At 37.6% G+C, this 22,432-nt stretch overlaps 2 protein-coding genes across 2 annotated transcripts; one reads left to right on the top strand and one right to left on the bottom strand.

Annotated features, from left to right (window-relative positions):
- Positions 1-498: 498 nt before the first annotated feature.
- nup107 (nucleoporin 107) lies at positions 499-10,636 on the bottom strand. Its single transcript, XM_030149579.1, has 28 exons — positions 10,629-10,636; positions 9,334-9,416; positions 8,571-8,666; positions 8,379-8,473; positions 8,142-8,277; positions 7,946-8,049; positions 7,681-7,796; positions 7,547-7,595; positions 7,183-7,254; positions 6,770-6,858; positions 6,610-6,685; positions 6,419-6,532; positions 6,164-6,254; positions 5,561-5,640; positions 5,224-5,283; positions 4,485-4,630; positions 4,259-4,307; positions 4,087-4,156; positions 3,887-4,002; positions 3,533-3,722; positions 3,341-3,447; positions 2,707-2,809; positions 2,452-2,612; positions 2,182-2,307; positions 1,769-1,882; positions 1,414-1,581; positions 619-728; positions 499-588 (listed from the first exon to the last, which is right to left on the bottom strand). Exons 1-27 carry the CDS (start codon positions 10,634-10,636, stop codon positions 621-623), a joined length of 2,727 nt encoding a protein of 908 aa, XP_030005439.1. The 3' UTR covers positions 499-588; positions 619-620.
- Positions 10,637-14,797: 4,161 nt separating this feature from the next.
- Positions 14,798-22,028, top strand: slc35e3 (solute carrier family 35 member E3). Its single transcript, XM_030149581.1, has 8 exons — positions 14,798-15,030; positions 16,564-17,033; positions 17,905-18,015; positions 18,110-18,169; positions 19,737-19,835; positions 19,929-20,011; positions 20,475-20,559; positions 20,665-22,028. Exons 2-8 carry the CDS (start codon positions 16,632-16,634, stop codon positions 20,764-20,766), a joined length of 942 nt encoding a protein of 313 aa, XP_030005441.1. The 5' UTR covers positions 14,798-15,030; positions 16,564-16,631; the 3' UTR covers positions 20,767-22,028.
- Positions 22,029-22,432: the final 404 nt, after the last annotated feature.

A 22,432-nucleotide genomic window follows, 5' to 3' on the forward strand; every position in this document is an offset into this window, starting at 1 on the left:
AGACATTGTTTATTCTGTCACATTTATTTCTGTCCAGACTTCATTTTAGACCAAGATCTTGTATTGATGCTAGGAATCAGGCCCATGTGTCAAGTCTTCTCCTGCATGTTCCCAAAGGGGTTATGGTTTGAAATCTGCATTTAGCAATTCATGTGAGAATATCTCATGCTCTCTCAAAGACCCAATGAGACCAATGAATCCTGGCATTGTCCAATCTTTATGTTCTCCATCAAACTGATGGCTGAGAAATGAGAAGCTACTCACTGCACCAGTTAGGGGTGAAGAACTTGTTGCAGCTGAAACATAGTAGTCACTGTAGTTATTATCCAAAGAACTATTTGATTAGTTAAATCCTAGTGAGGACTTTTTTCGGCCAGAGTACTTTGACTCTGGTGATTTCTATGACCAGGGCGACACAAAGTACAGCACAAGTGAAATGTAGTATTGTGGAGTTCAAGAAAATTATTAGGACTTTAAAGAAACTTCACACTCAGCCACTACAAGAAACACATACTTTTATTTTGCAAAAAAGTGAACAACACAATAAGAAAAACCACAGCGATAAAACACTGTTCTCTGTGTGTGTGTGTGTGTGTGTGTGTGTGTGTGTGTGTGTGTATTTATGGTTGTAACTCGTATCCCAGTGGATCAAGCCCTCGGTCTAGCAAAGCAAGAGAAGACTCCCTCAACTTCTGAAGAAACCTCCTCAGTTCTTCTTTGGAGAAAACCTGAATTTTAGGGGGAGGGGAGACAAGGCCATTAAAAAAAAATACTGTGATGAAAACAACCATATTTATCAGAGAAAGAACCAACAATGGCAGCTGCGGTACATCATCAAGGAACAGGGCTGATTATTATCAAAGTGCTATTGAATGTAGAAGATCAGGCATGATGATTACCAGTAATTAGCTTTTCCTGTTGCTCATCATTACCTTCATCACTTACATCATCACCTCTTCAATCCTCTTGGTGACAGAAAACTGCACCCCACAAAAAATGGCAATAATTGAAAATAAAGTCTCAGCCATTTGCAAGCTGTTTTTGTGAACTTGAAATGATTCATTTGCCCATGTACTCTTAGGATACTAAATTGATAACTATATTAGGCCTATATAATCACATATGGTATACTGATGTAAACCTACTGAAATCAAAGAAGAGATATGGCACTTTGGTGTTACATATTTTATTTCAAATTGAATGCACTAAACCCTTTTTTTCATTTCTTTTTTTTTTTTTTTTTTTTAAATCAATGTTAGTCCTTGCCATTCATTTGCTTGACCACCAATGCTCTCCTTCTAAACCAACTGGCTTCATTGAGGAGCTGAAGTCAATGTCCCTTGGTATGTACGCAGACACATTCACATTCATACATGTGTCTGTGTAAGTGGACAGCTTATATGGGTTAGTTACCTGGTAGAGACTATGCTGGTCAGATGAGATGATGTCAGCTAGTCGTAGCGCCTCCTGGTGTCTGGACGAGTTCTGCAGCACGCTGAGCAGCAGGAAACTGAGGCGAGGCAGACAAAGAGACCGCAGCGCTGTCATCTGGTGGCTGCGATCTGAGTCCTGCTCTGAATCCTAAAAACACATCAACAAATCATCATTAAACAAATAAACAAACAAAAAAAAAATTACTTGACTTAATATTTTTATTTTCCTATTCCCAGGCAATGGCTAGTATGTATGAAGTTACTTATGGAGGTCTTCTAAACATGATGTGGTCATATGGGGTGTATACTTCATATGTTGGGTAGTAAATAATAACCTGTCGGTTGTCGACCATCCATCCTCCATCTACAAATAGCAACACGTTGTAGATTCTTTCTTTCACATCTTCAGTCAGAACGTCCAAACGGCAAGACCATGCAGACAGAGCAGCCTGACAAATAAAAAAACATGATACTCAACCGACTCAATCAAGTGGATTATTTATTATGCTGCATTTATTTATTTATAATTATTTATATTATTATTACTATTGCAAGGTACAATAACATTGAGAACTTTTTCAAAGTAAAAAGTATCTATAAAAAATACAAATCAACTTTATTCATTCCCAAGGGAATAAATAATTGTTTTTTCATTCAGTCAAGACAATAAAATAAAGCCAAATAAAAATTAAATATGAACCTAATCAAATAATACAACTAATTCATAACAATGTCCATGTGTGAATACCTGGTACTCTTTCTCCCTCATCTCATTGGCCACACGCTCTGTGAATTTGGCCTCAGGGGCAGGTGTTGGCTTCTGCGGGGCAGAGCTACTGTGGCTAAACCAATCGGTGAAGGCTTCGTGGGCTTCCTGTGTGACCATTAAGAGACACATTTATATTAAACATACACAACATACAGCACTGCAAACAATCCAAAAATCAAAGACTACAGTCAAGTTGGTATGTCCAAATCCATTGCTAATTTCTGACAAATACAAAGACAGGGAACATACCAGATAGGCTCTGATACATAGGTGTTCTCTGATGGCATTCTCATCCTCAGCAGGTAGGGACGTGTTCTCACTGAGGCCTGTCCACTGGCAGTAAATCTCCCTCATTGAATCCTCAGGAACTTTAGAGAAAACTGCCTTGGCTGCGTCATGCTTCTGCAGAGCTGAGACAAGACAGACAGACAGTCAGTCAGCACTGCAATGCATCACGGTGCTGACTGTCTATGACTGAAAGGCAGACACTCAAGTCAGACGTACCCAGAAACTTCCTCATGATGGCGTTGGACTGTTTTAGGGCCTCTGCTCGATGGGCAGGATCAAACAGCAGCCAGTCAATGACATCTATCTTCCTTTCATCCTCCTGTCCAAGCAGAGTCACTTTTTTACTCTGGTTTGTCAGTAGTTCATGTTAGATGAAGAAAACTAAACAACTTTTAGTTCCGTCTTAATACAACTTCTCATTTAATTTTTAGTGGCAGTGAAATTATATTTAATGCAATAATTGCTATTTACCCTTTCCAACAGCCAATTAAATGTGGGGGAAAGGAATGAACTATTCCCAAAATGCAAGATGTTGCTTGTTCGTGTAACAGGGTCACACACAAAAATAAAGCTTGTGATGCATATTTAATTTGTAAAATAGTTCAGCTCAAAAATCTTTCAAAATTGTTAAATGTTCTTTGTTTTGCTTATAGATACAAGTTGGTGTTGAATTAAAGTGCATTGCAACAGTTCTTACAGTTATGTCCATTTGTGCATCTTTGCTATTAGGGGTTATATCTTCCAAAGCTAATTTTTCCTTTTAGTGGTAAAAGGTCAATCCTGAATACTAGTGTCGCTGTTTTTAGATACGTTGAACAAGGGTTGCTTTTAGGTCGGTTTTTTTGTTTACCTTTGTAGTTCCACTCTCTAGAGCCTGGTTATGGTGTGTAAACTCCGTCTCATCTCTCTCTCTCACAGTCTCCACCACAAGTTTGGTTATTGCAGCCACATCCAGGCCTATACAAACAAATATTCAATTTCTTTACAACAAATTTTGACTTGTTACTCATCTCTGTGTGCAAATTAACATTTTCATTCTCACCTGCTTCAGTTGCAAGTTGCAGGCAGCGAGGGCGGAGCTCTGGCTGATTAATGGTTTCTAGGAATGTGGCGTACTGTGCAGTAGCAAGATCAGCTGGTAGTTGACTAACATAGCTTGCCACAAGGTCAGTTTGCTGATCCCGAATCAGCAGGGAGACATATGCCTTCAACACATCCACACAAACATCCTCCTGAGAGAGTGAAAGAGGGATCATTAGATAAATACACTTGTGCATATTGTCCCTTTAGACAGGATGATACCTTAGTCAATGGCCGACTTAAAAAAAAAAAAAGGTTTCATAGTTTATAATTTGGGAACCCCTTGGAATTAATTTTATTTCTGTTTCAACTATACCTTCAGTGCCAAACCCAAAGAGCGGAAAAACAGCAGGAGGTGAGTCATGAAACGCAGCAGGTGGAAGGGGAGGGGTTTAGAGGATGTCAGCCAATCAGAGAACTCATCCAACAGACCTATGAATGAGACACAGACAGATGTTTAATGGTAAAGATATGTGTTGGAGGAGCAGAGGTTATTCAGAGGTCAGCGGGTCTTACCGTCCAGGTCTCCCAAGATCACAAACCTCTGGATGACGTGGTAATGCTCTCTGTTCTCCTCCAGCACCCTCTGCACACAGAGAGGCCAAGATAGTGGTGTGTTTAGTACTGTAACTCAGTAGCCATATTCAGCCATGACCCCCCAGTATTTAGTGTGTGTCTGTGCGTGTACCTTTAATTCTGAGGCTTGAAGTTCCTCAAATACTTTTTCCATTGTCCAACTGGGTAAAAAGACAAGACAAAACAAACGCATCAGAAAGAATACTAGTTTAGGATTGTGTTAAGATCATAACTTACTGAACACTCTTCAAAACACTCTACAATCTACTCACATTTCTGCTGTGTTTCAGTGTGTGTGTGTGTGTGTGTGTGTGGGTGTGTGTGTGTGTGTCACATACTTGGCCTCCAGATATTCTCGTGGTAATGTTTCCACTTCCTGGTGGGCCATGCCTGATGACATCAGATCCTTTTCAACCAGCGAATCAACCATTACTCTGAAATACGCCCAAACGCAGTCTTCCCATGATTCACACACCACAAGGAGCTTAAAAGAAACAGACAATTATTGTTGTGTGTATGTTCTCCTGCAAAACTGCTTCATCACTGCTGTGGCACAATCAAAGAGGTTTTTTAAAGCTTTTGAGACTTAAATGATAGGCTTTAGAAACGTTTGTAATTATGTCCTGAGAAGATAGCCATTTTAAAATGGAAGTTATACAGACTTTGAACAGCAACAGTAGAAAATATAATTAACTTAAGATGACCTGAGCTCGACTTCATAAGGTCTCTTATTGGTGCAGATTAATTTTTGCGCCTCTACTAGTGTTTACTAAGAGTAACAGAGTGAACTGTTGAATATTTATTATTAAAGAGTAGATGATTTTGGACAAAGACGAAGTATCTACTGACACATAAGTCAGGTTAATGCAGCTACAGAAGTTTCAATTTCAGTTCTAAGCTCATGATTACATTGGATAAAACATTTGGAGGATCAATAAAGAGATAATTTTTTATCTGAGAGGGACACGAATGCCAATGCATACACCGTGTGTACATCCTGTTATTTACAGAGTAACATAGTGAAATAAATATATGGTAACACATTTCACAAACAGAAATACAAGATTGTTAAATTACCGGTTTGAGGTTTCCACTCAGGCTGGCGTAGATTGCCCTCTCATATCTGTTTAACTGCTCCTAAAAAGATAAATAGTGGGTGAACATAGTACTGTAGTTTTAGCTTTATTCATGTTTGGTTATTATTATCATGATGATAAAACTTCATAAAGCTCATTGATTCCTCTTTGAAAAAAGATTATCACACAGTATCTTCTAGCAACATACAGAGGAAGCTATCAAATCAATCTACATTTAATTTGGTAACTGTTGTTTTATTGTATAGAGTGTAAATTTTCATTCTGTTATCCTCAAGGAATGAGTTGCACTAAGTGAAAGGTGTGTAGTAATGCTGTACCTCCTCAGCCATCCTCCAGCAGCAGGCTTTCCAGATCCCTCTTTGTGGGTTTCCTTCAACCGGCTGCAGCTCTGAACTCACTGCAGGGGGGAAAGACAGAAGACAAAGACATTTAGACAGAAAGAGACCTCAGTGGAGTGGATACATTCATACAGACGCAATTTCGTTATTAGTGTAATAAAGACAGCTGAATAATTAATAGGATAAGTTGAAGCCACTCAGTCATTAATGTAACACAAATCAGGTGAATATTTTCTAAAGTTAATTCCAAACCAACTCTTTTTCTTTCCTACACTGTGTTTCTGTATAGAAATATCAGGGAACAATGTAATGATTTTGTGCAAAACTCGGATTTCTACAACCTCATAATGTCTCCATTGTCTCTCTAACTAACTTTTAAATACACTTTGCAGTGAACAAGGTCTGTAGGTTATGTCCCCTATTATTGACACTAAACACACATTTAGAGGAGATGTTTTAATGGAAATAATAAGCAGGGGGATTTCACCTGGTAAAACTTAATTCAGTGTTCATTGTTGTTTTAGACAGATTTTGCTCTGTGGGGGTCTTTCATTTAATGTCAAGACAAGGTTCAAAGGTTACCTGATGTCATGTTTGGGTCGTGATACAGTTTCCAGCCTTCTAGAGTAGCTGCTCTCCAGGCCTGACCACAGCGCTTACACAACCTCTGAGCCTGGACAGACACACAGATTAGAAACACATGATCAAATAATCAAATATTTAGAGAAACTAGCAGTGTTTCCACTATCAGACCTAACTTGAAGGGTTAGTTAAAAATCTGTGAAAGTCAAGTAAAACAGACTCATTTGAGGACATGAAGTATTTGTTTTTCTTTACCTCCTCTGTCATGCCTGCTCTAATGAGGGTGAACAGGTTCTTCAGAAGTCGAGCATCGTCCTCTCTGTCAAGATCAGCCAGGGGACGCTGCTGCCGGAGGGGAGCGTCTGGGTCCTGAACACATCCAGACATTAAGTTTTTATAAATATCAAGGATGAATTTATGGTCATTACCATGGTAACAAGCCTCACCAGCTCAGTGACCAGAGGAACAGTGAAGGCAGCACCACTCTTCCTCCTCAGCTTCAGGGCATGGAGAGTGTTCTCCCTAACACACAAACACAGTTTGTTGTTCCATTATTCCCAGTTGTACTCATTGCTAATCTAAATAACTACTACCTCTTGTACTCACCAACACACATTCTTGGCATAGTATTCTATATTATCGGAAAAGTCTCCAATTTGATCCTTGGCAATGCTCTCCAGCCAATCAACAACCAGCTGCAACAGAATAACCAGTTAGTAAATAACAATGACAACTACAGCCAACTTTTTTTCTGCTGTGCACTAGGGCAAAAATATCATATTCTCACTCTGCCACATTCATGAATTAAAACAAGATAAACACGCAAAGCACTGGAGACTGGGCCTTCATTAACTAACGGATGAGCATCTTAATGAATGATCAAACTGGAAAATGTTAAGAAGGCTTCAGCCTCTCTCAAATGTTGTACATACTCAGAGTGAAGGTTCGCACTTTGTATAATTACACTGAGTAATTCTTGTCTTTGATGTATTTTCTCCATTTGTATGTGTGTTTGTTACCTGGCTTTGTCGTATGACTGCATCTCGCTGAAACAGCTGTTCCACCACAACCTTCTCGCTCTCACTAGGAACCTACACGCACAAAAAAATTATTTAATAGAGCATCCACAGGTGTTTGATTCATTATCTGGCTAATTTCAGACCAAATGATAAACAACAGTGGCAACGCTGAAGCTTCATGAGCTTTTGTTACTAACAATCAAAAAAGAGCAGGCTTTTGAGAGTTATGTTACATGTTAAAAGGTGATGCTGAAGCACTGACATGAGGAGAAAACATGGAGGTGACAGAACTATAAATCTACCACAGAATATGTGTGAGTGTGTTTGCTGTCAACACCCTTTAGTCACAGAAAATGTTACTTACACCAAGATCTGTCATAATGTCATCTTCCAGCGCCAACTGAACCCTATCTCTGTAGAGACAGACACATGATCAATCAGAGAGGAGCAGTCAGCCACTCACACAGCTAATCCTTCAGAAGTTACTCCAGCAGGTACCTGTACAGTGAGCTGATCAGCCTCCAGGTGCAACTCTCTTGCTGCAGCAGCCACCGGACTCCTGCCGTTTTACTGTTCTGACCTGCTCTGAGGACAACAGACTGCAACACGTCCACCTGAAAAAGCATACACCAGCCATTTTTATATTCCTCTCAGAAGTTCCACTCTCTTCTGAAGATAATTTATTTTCCAGTTACTCTCTCAGTTGATCTATCTATCTATCTGATGCTTGCAAACATCTGAGTCACAAACAGGCAGAGCTCACCTTTTCCTGGCAAACATTTTGGTAATCCTCCAGAAGTTCAAACACTGCAGAGGAAGAATGTTTCAGAAAGGAAGCCAGGAACTCTGGGAAAAGACTGGCAGCCGCTGAAATCAAACAACCAAAAAGTAGTGTTAATATATGTGTTTATAAACACAGCAGGCTGACAGACAGTGTCTTCTGTGTGCATTTTATTCACCAGCCTCTCCTGGGTCGTCTTCCTTTAATAAGGCAGAGCTTAAGTTGGCAATATCATCTGTGAAGAAGCTGGTGTTCTCCAGTCCTGACACAGGTGATGTGTACATGCTGTTGGTCCAATCACTCTCATCCAGATTCTACACAAAATCATTCAAAGGATTTATTTGATCACAATTCATGTTACAATTTCCTTATTTCCTTTTGGTTAAGACAGTAAGTGTGTTCATTTGGATCTCACCATACTGCCATGTACACTTCTGGGTGTATGCATGTATCGAGGCGTCCGACCTCCAGGACCCAAAATGGAGGAAACATCTGGGACTCTGGGTGTCACTAAAAGAAAAAGCCACGAGATGACAGTGGGTGAAATATGACTCTCATTAAAGAAAATCTATAATGTGCTTGATCGGTGTGTGAGGGTTAGTCATACCCGCCTGTCTGAACAATGATGCAGGTGTGTTCTTCAGCAGAGAGCGGGCTGGTGTAACTGCAGATGCAGTGGGACTGCCACTGCCTGGTGATGGGACTGAGAACAGCGGTCAGAAAAATAACAACACTGACAGTTTGGCTGTTATTAATGAATGATGGTAATAAATCAACAGTATTTTTCCTGTATGAAGCAAAGACTTTTTAAGCAAAATTTAGTGTAAAAAGTCCATAGTATTCTTTGGGTTATGGCTATCTGAAAAAAAAACAAAACAAAAACACGAAAAAAAAAAAGTTTAAATATTAGGGCACAATTCACAATTACCATATAAAGCACCATTAATTTGTTTGTTTCATCTAAAACTATCCCCCACAGTATATAAGTCATTCCAATGCTGAATTTATCTTTGCTTAAAAGAAATGATGCACACATGCATTCCAGGACTACCATATGCAATTTTAACTCAACTGCTACCTTGATTTATTTGTTTGTTTGGCTCAGAGCCAGTGTATTAAAACATAATAGAGAGTAACACAATACACAAACCATCTGAGGCAGTGGTAGATCAACAACTGCTGTTTTCTGTTGTTTTCAATAACTATTTTTCTCAACAAAGCCTGTTGCTTTAAAAAAGTGACAGCAAAGGTAGTGTCCAGAAAGGACTGTCTTTTTCCCTCTGGATTTCATAATAATTGTTATTCCAAAAATTAACGGCAACAGGTCTGCTTCAAGGAAAGCACACAAACATTTCCCTGATACAGGATACAGGCCACCTTCTTCCTCCTCCTGCGGGCAGCAATTGTCACCTCATCATCTCGAACAACTGGAGATGGCAGCTCACTCTGACCCCTGAAGGAAAAGCCCAAGGAAGCATTTGAATTAAATAAGCCAACTACCAAAAATTCATCACATTTCTGTCAGGTGTAGTTTAGCGTCCTTATGTGATCGTGGCAAGCAAACATTTAAGAGAAATGTAAAACAGAAAAAAGCACAGAGTGATTCTCTTGATTAAAGTTTATCTGTATCTAGTATGATGACAAATCAATTTAACAGTTATAGATTTTGTATGGCAAAAGACAGATACACAAATATGTAACTTGAATAAAATTGGTTGAATCACAATGCTCAATCTATAAAACAGAAAAAGAAATAAAGTGACAACCAAACACACACTCTTAAGGATACAGAGCAAATATTCTGGGTTAATGCCAATTTTCAGTACTTATTACCTCCACCAAGGAGGTTATGTTTTTGCCAGGGTTTGTTTGTTTGTTTGTCTGTCCGTTAGTGTGCAACATAACTCAAAAAGTTATGGACAGATTTGGATGAAATTGTCAGGGTTTGTTGGAAATGGGATAAGGAAGAAATGATTAAATTTTGGTGGTGATCGGGGGTGGGGGGGCCCACGGGGGGGGGGCACTGATCAGCCTTGGCGGAGGTCTGCGCTCTCCGAGTGCTTCTAGTCTGTTAATGTTTTCACTGCTGACTACATTCAATTATATTTAAGTTTATAAAACAGACAGACGTTGATAACAACACCCAGGTACTCTTAAGAACAATCTAAGTAATAATCTTAACATTTATTAATGATGAATAATCAGACTGGAGCACAAACAAAATGTATTTGTTGAAACACATGTAACTAAGTAGTAAAGACCTTCACGACTCAACTTATGCTGTTTCACGATGGTTTTGGCAATCAAACGACCTTTAGCAGCTTATCAGTCAAACACAGAATTTAGTATCACCTATGATCAGTCTCTGACTACCACCTGTTCTTGTAAAACTCCATTTTTAGCTCTGAATATTACTAGCCGCACCTGTCAACTGTTTACAAACCAGTACTCAGTTTGACTGATTAGCACCTGTATTGATACTGAACGGCAGCATTAGCACGGTTAGCATGATTAGCCCCAGCTAGCACTGAAGCCTAAGCTGTAGCGGACTTCACGGTTCAGCTAACAATTAGACGTTTACGTCTCTAAACAGATACCGACACTATGCGATGTAATAAATACTTCTTTTTTGAAATGTAATTGTTATATATGTTTTATTATTTACCAGTCCATGGTGGAGGTGAGCTGTCAGTTCCCGCTTCACGAGGTTTAACAGCTGTCTTCTTCTACTGAACATAATGTTGGCTTTTAAACGGTCTCGATGTGAGATTGCGCCACCATGTGGACACCTGCTGATGTGAAATATTATCAAAAGCCACTTGAATCTTTTAATTCTGGGTTCATTATTTGTTCATTGTACACCGAAAGACCAATTAATACTGAAGGGTGTCTCTTGATTCTGAGATCAAAATTCGGTAACACATAACTGAGCTTTTCCTTTCACCATGTTTTTCTATTTTAAATGTGTGTGATGAAGTCCACTGCATGAGTGTTAATCTGTACAATGTATTTAAATAAACTGGAAAATATATTTTTAATCTTTATATGTATTACATGCATAGTTCAGTGAGGATGGGTCTACTATTTGAAAATATATGGAGCATAACGTTATTTGTTCATGTAAAGGTGATGAATATTTGGGTAGAATATTCCTCTATTTAAGTATGTAGTAGAATACTTTATTCCACTTGGCTATATATGCATAAGACAAACATATTTAACATACAGAGTATAAGTGAAATGTACAGAAGAGGATTAGGGCCACTGGACAAAATAATTTAAATTAAGGTCCCATATTTTTTTACAATTATTATTATATAAGAGAAAAGCCAGAAATTCTGAGATTAAAGTCAGAATTCTGAGAAAAAACTCAGAATTCAGATTTTTTTTCTCAGAATTCTGACTTTATAATATATAGGGTGGGGAAGCAAAATTTACAATATTTTGAGGCAGGAATTGAAAGACAGTGTATGACCAATTAGTTTATTGAAAGTCATGAGAATTTATTTGCCACAAGAAAATTGACATAATAGAAAATGTTTTTATTCTATGTGTCCTTCTTTCTCAATAACTGCCTTCACACGCTTCCTGAAACTTGTGCAAGTGTTCCTCAAATATTCGGGTGACAACTTCTCCCATTCTTCTTTAATAGTATCTTCCAGACTTTCTCGTGATAGTTTTGCTCATAGTCATTCTCTTCTTTCCATTATAAACAGTCTTTATGGACACTCCAACTATTTTTGAAATCTCCTTTGGTGTGACGAGTGCATTCAGCAAATCACACACTTTTTGACGTTTGCTTTCCTGATTACTCATATGGGCAAAAGTTTCTGAAAAGGTATGGATAATAGTGTTAGGTATGATTATGACATCAATATATGTTTGGTTTCAAAACAATTGACGTAGTGCCTGCTGAGAAAAAACAACTAAATGTTCATTGTAAATTTTGCTTCCCCACCCTGTATAGTATAAATATACTGAACCTTAATGTTTTTTTTTCCAGGGCCCTAATCCTCTTCAGTAGAAATGTAATAATTAGCTACAGTCAGAGATTTAAATTTTCATTTCTACTACTTTCAGTTGCTCTCTTCAGGGGTTGCCACAGTAAATCTGTTTCCATCTGACCCTGAGCCCCACATCTTCTTCTTTCACACCAACCTCCTCCTCTTTTCCTTCTGCCTGGTAGCTTCATCATTCTTCTACCAATGAATCCACTATTTCTCCTCTTCACTTGTCCAAACCATCTCAATCTAGCCTATGTCACTTTGTCCCCAAAACATCCAACCTAAGCTGTCCCTCTGATGTGCTTGTCATCAGAGGGACAGTGTGCTGCTGTGTTTGACATCAAATTCTTCTTGACGTATGAGTAATCCTTTGCAGACAGATGATGCCTCTCTAGTAAATTATAAATACAACACACAGCTCTGGAAAAAAATCAGAGACCACAGCAAAACTATCACTTTCTCGGATTTGACCATTTATAGGTATGTGTTTGAGTAAAATGAATATTTTTGTTTTATTCTCTAAACTACTGATGACATTTCTCCCACATTCCACATAAAAATATTGTTATTTAGAGCATGTATTTGCAGAACATGACACGTGGTCAAAATAACATAAAGATGCAGTGTTTTCAGACCTCAAATAATGCAAAGAAAACCAGTTCATTTTCATTTCTAAACAACACCGTATTAATGTTGTAACTTGGTAAAAGTTCAGACGTCAGTATTTAATGGAATAACCCTGATTTTCCATTGCTGTTGGATGACTTTATGCAGCTCCTGGCAGAGAAATTCAAGAAGCTCAGACATGTTCCATGGTTTATGACCATCCATGTTCCTCCAGAAGTTTTCAAAGTGGGTTCAGGTCTGCAGACTGGTCTGGCCATGACAGGGTCTACATCTGGTGGTCCGTCATCCACACCTTTATTGGCCTAGCTGAGGCCAGGAGCATTGTCCTGATAGAAAAACCAGTCCTCAGAGTTTGGGAACATTGTCAGAGCAGAAGTCCAGTAGTTTTCAGTAGTTACTTTTGGATTCCAGTTACTTTTGCAGTACTAATAGCACTGTTTTTGCCTATTGTAGGAAGATAGTGATGGCCACAGTAGTGGTTTCTATACTTCTCCTTCTTAAATAAGACATGGATCAGATGTTTATTCAGTAGAATAAGGTGTGTTTGTGTTTGAATTCAACAGAAACAGGAATGGAATGGCTGTCATACATGCAGACATGGTGATTTCAGAGGGCATTGCAGTGGTCTCTTAATAGTTCCAGAGCTGTACAAATTTTAAAAAAGTAAGAAAAGCAAAATAAGAAAAAAGAAAGTATATACACGTAAACTCTATAAACAGTCGTGGAAAAAATTATTAGACCATCAAAAGTCATTAAAAACAATGGTTATGCAATCAAGTCCTAACTCCTGTGTGTATCATGTGACTAAAACAGATAGAAAAGAAAACATGGAATGTCTAAAAACACTGTTTTTGGCAGTACAATTCCATAGATACTGATGTAAGAACTGAAGTGATTTTGGTTATTATCAAAAAAACGTGGAAAATGGATAGATACCAGCTCTGAAATTAAACTCTCATGAGCTATTTCTTTTTTGTTATCATTATATTTGTCCAAACAAATGTACCTTTAGTTGTACCAGGCATTAAAATTAACAAGAAACTGAAGAAAACAAGGGGTGGTCTAATAATTTTTTCCGTGACTGTACATGAACATAGTCATATTCTGACCAGTTCATCACTGTGGTAGGTCTTGCCATATCCTCCTGAGACCCAGAAAAGTGAAAGTTTTGCCTTTCTTACATTAATCAGTTGTCTTGATTGGACACTGCATAATGCAACAGTTTTTTCAGATACATTTTTAAAATTATTTTTATTCATTTTATTAACCCTTTCATGCGTGAATTATGAGAACATTAGTCAAGATTTTTTTCCTAAGTGTTTTTATTCCTCTTTAGGCATGAAAAAACAATGCAATTGATTTTTTTAATAAACCTGTTCTTTATGAAGGTAGATTTGTTTCTTTATTGTTTTAACTAAAAAAAAAAAAAAAAAAATTTTTAATTAAAAAAGTGTTTGAATGAAAAAAAATTACAATCCAAAAAGCTGCATTTGAACACTTTTTTTTCCTTGATTGAAGTGATTTTTTTTTAAATTGATTGATTGATTGATTGATTGATTGATTGATTTTTTTTATGAAAATATTTTTTTTGGTTAAAGCAATAAAGAAACAAATCTACCTTCATGATTTTTTGTGGAGTTCCAAAAATGTCCACTCTGCTGGACACCATGTGTGTAATTTTTGAATATCAGAAAGTGATATACAATATCAAAACATTTTTAATGCAGCTAGTCTGATGTTTTTATCATATTCCCAATTTTTATTAGCAATTGATTTACACTCAAACATGTCACTGCAGATCAGGTTTATCAAGAACAGCAAAGTTATTGTAATGGTATGAATGTCAGTGTATGGGATGGTGCATAAGCGTCCACTGTGTTGGCTGATACGGAACTGAAACAACAAAACCCATGAAAATACAAGATAACAGCTGTTGAGTAACTGTCCACTGAAGTGACCACTATGCATGAAAGGGCTAATTTTTTCATAGAATGTCCTTTTCAATGGACAGCATTTTTTTTTTAAGTAAAACTGTGAATCTTTTGTCCCCTACAGAGGACAAAAATGCACAGCTGGGTCTCAGGAGGATACTTCTCTCTGTAGTTTCCTCTCGACCGCTGCTGTCCTGCTCCTCCAGTCCACTAGAGGCCGCTGTTGATCCGCACAGCACATGAAACAGAGTCAAACACAGAGGAAACAGGAACACACAGGGCGGGTTTGAACCTGACACCACGGGTGGATTCTGCAGGACAGGAGGGAAGAAAATCCTCCAGGACAGCTGTCGGGACTCCTCTGAACACAGGACGAGATTGCTGGTCCGGGAGTCGGGGAAAGGAGCGCACACAGCCCGGTAACCTGCGGGCCTGAGGCGGAGACAGGCTGAGGGGAAGACCCAGAGCTGAGGAGGGGGAGGCGGATGGAAGATGGAGACCCCAGGTAAACTTTTCTTGTTGCGTGGCAGTGTGACAGACAGACAGACAGACTGACTGAAAGACAGACAGATAAGACAGTCTAGAGACTAAAGGCTGTGGGTAAAATGAACTCTGTGTGTTCTATTCAAAGCAGAAATAATGTGTGTGTGTATTTCTGTATTCTAAATGGTCTACTTCTGGACAGTTGTAGTGAATTAAACCCACTTACTTTTCAAAGCATCAGAGAACTCAGTTAAAAACTTACTAAGCAGCATGTCCTTAAAAAATATTCACTACAATGTAACAGTAATAAATGCACAAGTGACAGAAAGTTGTGTTACATGTTTATGCCAGTTTATTACACATTAGAAGAAAATCTTGGACTTGTGTAATTCATTCAGCCAGTAGCACATAAGCATAAGTTTAGAGCTGTGTGTCATGACCAAAATGTCATGTACCCAACTTTGTATATCAAAATGTATTTTTTTGTAAATTCAATCAACAAGTAGTTGATTTAAAAAAGACCATGCGGAAAGACCTGTCTCTTACTGCATGTGAACTCATATACTTGACAAATAAAAAATACTGATTCATGTTTTAGTATTTTCCACCTTTTATTTTGAATCTTCACGGAGCCTCATAGTGTTCTCACGTGTGGACTTCTCTGTAACATAATCTGCATTTCAGATCTGTGTTAGATGTTTCTGACTGTTCTGCATAATATTCTCTCTCCTCCATGTTTGTGTTGCCTTCATGTGTCCTGTCTGAACCCATAGTGTGTGGAAGACTGTCATAAATTTTCCAAATTATGAAAAACTTGGTATGATTTTGGACCAGTGGTTCCCAACCTTTTTGGCTCATGACCCCATTTTAACATCACAAATTTCTGGCAATCCCCAGACATTCAAAACTGAGTCTTCTTTTTTGCTAAAATTAATTTGTTTTTGATCATGTAATAGTTAGCTATACTATGTTGCAAATAAATGTTAATTGTAGATGACATTTAGGCTATATAATGTATATAATGCACCTTTTTTGGTGTCTTAGTGGGGCCAGGTGGGTGAAGAAATCTTGCCATTCTCTGTTTGGTCTGGTTTTCTGACTGTGACAGGCTGAAGCGTAGTAACGCACACGGTCACTTGATCGGGTCAATCAAGATATGCCCTCTCAGATATTATATCCTGCATTTATTTTAACTTTATTTTTATTAGGAAAAGTGTGTAGTGTTTTAATTATAGTGAAATATATATTGAATCATTTAAAATATTTTTTATTAGTAATTTTTTTTTTTTTTTAATCAATTACTAGAAATTTCAGACGACCTCATTTGAATTCCAGGTGACTGCAGGTTGGGTCACGACCCCAAGGTTGAAAAACACTGCTTTAGACTGTAACAAAATGTGTTCAGTTTCATCCCCAAACTCGAAACAAGTTAATTCACCAAAAAAGACAAACAACTATGTGTTTTGTGGATAAATATAACAAGGGTGAATAGTGTTACTTGTTGATTATACATGCAGTTGAAGGTCTTCTAACATGTGTTTTTTCTGCTTTTCAGTGTGAACATTAAAGTGTAGCTAAACAAAGTTCAGCTGAATTAAAGTCAACTAGGAAACTTCCAGAACCATGGCTGAAATGTTGCTTAGTTGGTCAACCAACAAGCGCCTCATCGCTGGCCTGCTGGTCAATCTATTCTCCTCCATCTGCATTGTCTTCATCAACAAGTGGATTTATGTCCACTATGGCTTCCCCAACATGACCCTGACCCTCATCCACTTTGTGGTCACCTGGCTGGGACTCTACGTCTGCCAAAAAATGGACATTTTCTCCCCGAAAAGCCTTCCAATCCGGAGAATTGTGTGGTTGGCTCTGAGCTTCTGTGGGTTTGTGGCCTTCACCAACCTTTCCCTGCAGAACAACTCGATAGGAACGTACCAGCTGGCTAAAGCCATGACCACGCCAGTCATCATCCTCATCCAGACAACCTATTACAAGAAAACCTTCTCCACCAAGATCAAGCTGACACTGGTACAGAAATATTTAGTCACTTTTTCAGTAATAATCTGAACATAGTAGGTGCAGATAACACTTTAGCCGTGGCTTTTTTTACTTCTTTATTCCAGCCCATGTCATGGACTTTGATGACCTTCTGTTAAGTTCATGAGACCTTACAATCTTGTAAGATTTACAAGAAACAGCTTTTTAAGTATCTCTCTCAGAACTAAATGGCTTCATTAGTATGTGAATTGTAATCCCTCATCAATTAATTATTTTTGGAGTTTGACTGGAGTGAATTCTATACTGAATATATGAAAAAACTCCTAGGATAATTAACGACATGTATCCAAAACAAAATAAAAAATCTGGAACATTTTTATGACAGTGTCAACATTCATTGCAGATGTATAAACATTTTAAAGATGTTAAATTGATCTTAAATTTTATTTCTGAAAACAGATTTGTCATTACCTTTGCCGGCTGTAACGGTAGTCGTCTTTTAAGGCATTTTTGCAGGTTCAGACTTTATTAGACGCAGTGGAGAATGATGTGAAAGGCACGGAGGGAAAGGATGATTGGTAGCAAATGGCCAAGGGCAGAAAGAGCCACTGCAGGAAAGACTCAGCACATATACCAATCAAGTTCACACTTGGAACACCGTGGTTTATTGCTTAGAATGGTTTTGTGTTTTCCATATGTCTGATAAAGTATTAATCTTAGTTCAGTATTTATTTTACTTCACAGTTTCAATATATTTGAACCAGTTCATTTCATTACATCTTGTCTCATAACATTAATGGATGGAGTTTAGAATAAGGGACAAACATTACCTTTGACACTGTCCTCTACCAATATCTCTCTCTCTCTCTCTCTCTCTCTCTCTCTCTCTCTCTCTCTCCAGGTGCCTATAACATTAGGTGTGATATTAAACTCTTACTATGATGTGCGGTTCAACCTGCTCGGTACAGTGTTTGCATCGCTGGGTGTTCTGGTGACATCGCTTTACCAAGTGGTGAGTAAATGTGTACACTGAGATTAGATAGGAGAAGCCAAAGTTGTTTGTGAAATAAAATAAGCAGTTCTTTTTCTCATTGTCTGTCTCTCAGTGGGTTGGAGCAAAACAGCATGAGCTCCAGGTGAACTCCATGCAGCTTCTGTACTATCAGGTATGACTCAACACAAACAGAGATAGTGGAGTGTAGTTTAATGACTCACATCATAATATTACTTTAAAGATGTTTAATAGATAAAGAACACGTGACAGTGGTGACAAAATGCTTATTTCACATAGAAAATTTCCTCTTCCTCATATTGCCCTGTAAACACTGCAACCAGCTGTAAATGCTGATGCTAATGTTGACAAATAACATTTATTAAACTCTATTTGAGGAAAATCAGGTTAAAAATGAGATCTAGATTTGATATTAAGCCCAGTTGCTTAAAAATGACTCTCAGTGTAGTAAATCCACCTTTATATGGCAAACTGAAATGCTTTTTTAATCATATTAAAATAAATAAATATATTAGCAGGCACTTAAGACTTGGTAAGTATAAAACTATGGAGAAATCACTTAACTTTCAGATTTGTATTCCTTGACAAAATATTAAATTATTGGTTAAACAGGTAAAAAGTCAGAGATTAGATATGACCACATTTCTCCTGTGTTTAGGAAAACGTGATTGAATTAATGGAGCAGTGTGGACAAAAAAATAGAGAAATAAATAACAGACATTGCTCTTCTTTCATTGTCTTTTTTTTCCTGTCTTCCTGATCAGCTCCAGAGGAGTAATGCTGCTGAAGGGAATTCAGCAGTTTCATAAAATGAACTTTTCAGTCTGTCCTCTAACTCCGTTTTATTTTGCTCACTTCACTTCAGAAACACAGCCAATTTAAAAGCCTCCTCAGGCGTAATTTTTAACACTAATACTGGGTCACATTCTTAATTGGAGTCGAAAGATTTGTTGAAACAGAACGGAAAGTTAAACCGTGATTTAATTGGGTTTAAACATTAATCCTTATTGGTGCAATCCAGTCTTAATGGGTCAAGCCACTGCCCAGTAGATCATGTGAGTTTACAGCTTATATTAATGTGAGTGTTGGTAATGTCTAAATGACATTGACATTAACTTTCATTTTGGAGTTTGAACAGTGTAAAAAAGTCTTGGAGTGATATGTGAATATTTATGGAGGTGTATTAATTTGCTGAGGTGAAGCTGTGAGTCCCAGGTTAAACAGACTGTTTTACAGCCAGGTCATGAATACTTTGGGCTAAAACTGTGTGTTTTGTGACACTTACTGGACAACAATTGTAATTATATGGCTTAAATATGTTAAATTACTAGTTTGGTCCTTTAAATGCATGTACTTGTATGAGAAGATTTGCTCCTTATTTTTCCTTGTACATTAATTACTTTTTATATACAAACAAAAGTTATCATATAAGTTGTGTTTATTGTAGATAAATTATTTTTTTCAAGTGGAAAAACTGAACTGTAAAATTGTAATCTGTCTAAGTGAATCTAAGTAAATAGCTATTAATACAAAAGTAATGTTTGCTAATATTTATATTATCATCTAAGTGTGTGTTTTGTACAGTATTTAGTAAAACATTTAACTTTTCTAGTTTTCAAAGTACAGCGCAGTCACATTTTGACACTAAATAGGCTTGCGTTCCTCCCTTCTTTTCCTGATGTGATGGTGACAGTGTTGTTAACCCAGTGGTTTCCTGTCAGGCTCCTCTGTCATCAGGCTTCCTGCTCTGTGTCGTCCCTCTGTTCGAGCCACTGACTGGAGAAGGAGGAATATTTGGACCTTGGTCTCTACCTGCACTGGTCAGATTTTACAGAACACACAAACATGTGCTGCTGTTTTGAGGCCTAATGCTCAGTGATTGTGAGTTTAACTGTAATCATCTCATTGCTCAGTTAACTGTACTGTTCTCTGGTGTGGTGGCATTCCTGGTCAACCTGTCCATCTACTGGATCATCGGGAACACCTCTGCTGTCACGTATCCTTAAATGAAGGGGCTAAAATAATTTAGTGTGACTTATGTACTTTTTTTTTTTAAGTGGTCTCAGCTTCACAGTTTGTAGTCTTTATTTTTGTTTGTTTACAGGATTTATCTTCTTCTTAACAGTTTTATGTAAGGGATTGTTGGTATTTTAAAGATGGTGTTTTGGGTGGTTTTAGATTAAAACTTAAGGGTTTCAGGAAAACGTCGAAAAATAGGCTACATCGTATGGATTTATTTTTGATTAAATTAAAGTTGCAGTTTGTAAGATGCACTGACAACTAGTTGTGAGGTTGTAGTGAATTGACTTTTTGTTAGAGAACCAATAGTGACACTACAAAGGCAACAGTGTGTTTCATTTGTGCAGTTAGATTCTCTTAAACCTCACACACTGAACCGTTGAGATGTGACTCAACATCAGGTTCACATAACGTGTTTTTCTCCTGACTCTTGTTTGAAGCTACAACATGTTTGGTCATTTTAAATTCTGCATCACTCTGGTTGGAGGGTATGTTCTCTTCCAGGACCCGCTGTCACTCAACCAGGTCAGTCTTTCTGTACTCTTAAACTCTCCTGGCCTCAATACTTAATGATAATTTATTTCTAATGGTCTTTTGTTTTCTCTGTGTGTGTATCTACCTCCCTCTCAGGCGTTGGGGATCCTCTGTACTCTGGCTGGGATCCTCTCTTACACTCACTTTAAACTGGTCGAACAGGAGGAAGGGAAGAGCCGCCTAGCTCAGAGGCCGTAGCCTCAGTCACCTGTCAGTCAACGCAGACACTCCTGCCTCAGAATGCCTAGAGCATGACTGGCTGCAGAGACTTTATATATTTTTTATTTTATTATAAATATTTTTTTAGGAGAGTAAAGACTTTCATTTGGATGTCCTGGTATTTCAACACAACATCTGCTCCTCAGCCATTTCTCATGATCCTTTGCTCAACAACGCTGATGGTTTTTAAGGGAAACTGATGCTCATCACACCAGCAGACTGGACTCGGAAATATTTTTATGCTGCTGATATTGAAATAACAAGAACAGAACAGCAGAACAATGTAAACATCAGAAAATAATGTTTGTTTTCATTTAAAGCAGATACAGTTGCTGTATATCCAACAAGTTTTTCTAGACAAGCGGATGCACAAGTCTAGTTTTAACTTCTTTTGTTTTGCTGATGAACAATTTCAAATGTAACCAGTCAAAAGGTGACTGAAAGAGTTTGTATCATCATGTGTGAGCAAAGTTAAAGGACTATGCTGGAGCGCTATACTGGCTGCAATCTAAATAATATTAAAAATAATGATATTAGTAATATAATCATAGTTATATTTTCTGATTTAATATTTTTACATAGTTCATAATCTTCCATGTATTTCTGTGTTTTTTTTTTTAGTAAGAACGGCTTTACAACAAACATAAGTAAAAGAGTCTTGGATTTCCAAAAATTTGTTCAAAATTTGTTCACAGAGCATTTCAAGGATTTACCTTTTAGAGCACTGATAAATTAAACTCCAGAAACGGCTACAGTTAGATTTATTATCAGTATTTTTGTTTGAGCTGTGTTTGAGGTCTTAAGTTTCAATTGTAGGTTCAAGCTGCTCGTAGTATTTTTCAGTAGTAATTTAATACTTTTCTTTCTTATTGTCTTTGTTAAATTCTTTTTTGAAGAAAACATTTGAGATGGTAAAAGTTGATTATACACATGGACACTTTGAGTCAGATCACAGATGGGAGGGTGATGTGAAAGCCAGTTCATTGAAGGGTATCACAACATGGTGGTTAGATCTCCAGTATGAATGTAAACTACAATAAATTTACAGCTGAAATGCCAAATCTAATCACCATTGGTATTTTCATCATACAAACCAAAAATAGACTGGACTGAGTGACACCATTCGCAGTCTGTACTGTTAAAGAGAGTACTCAGTTCAGGGTCGTCACTTTTTTTTTTTTCATCAAACCTGTATTGAACATGCTGTACTGAATAAAAACTGATTTAGTGACTTCACAGCCGTTTGCGGTTTTTGTCTCTTCATTAATAAGTTGAGGTTATGTCCTTGGTCCATAAAAGCACTGCTTACATTTTTATTTCCTGTTATTTCTTCTACTGTTGATGCCAGTCATTAAATATTTAATTCTTAGCATGCTGCCAACACCTCATATGTGTCAAATGTCACTTTGTTCTAAACTAAATTAGTTTACTATGTATGCTGCTCCAGTGGAAATGCACCAAAAGTAGGATTTGAACTGAATAAAGAGTTCCTAAAAAACCTGCTTTGGGTTGAACTGTGTAGAAGACAAGGTTTAAATGATAATAAAGATTTCTAAAAAAAAAAATAAATAAATGTATTTGCCTTGTGAGGACCTCTTCTGTAGCTTTGTTGTGATTTCAGACTGAGCTTTCATCCACAGACTGA

The sequence above is a fragment of the Sphaeramia orbicularis genome, chromosome 12 (genome assembly GCF_902148855.1).
Source record: "Sphaeramia orbicularis chromosome 12, fSphaOr1.1, whole genome shotgun sequence".
NCBI lineage: Eukaryota > Metazoa > Chordata > Actinopteri > Kurtiformes > Apogonidae > Sphaeramia > Sphaeramia orbicularis.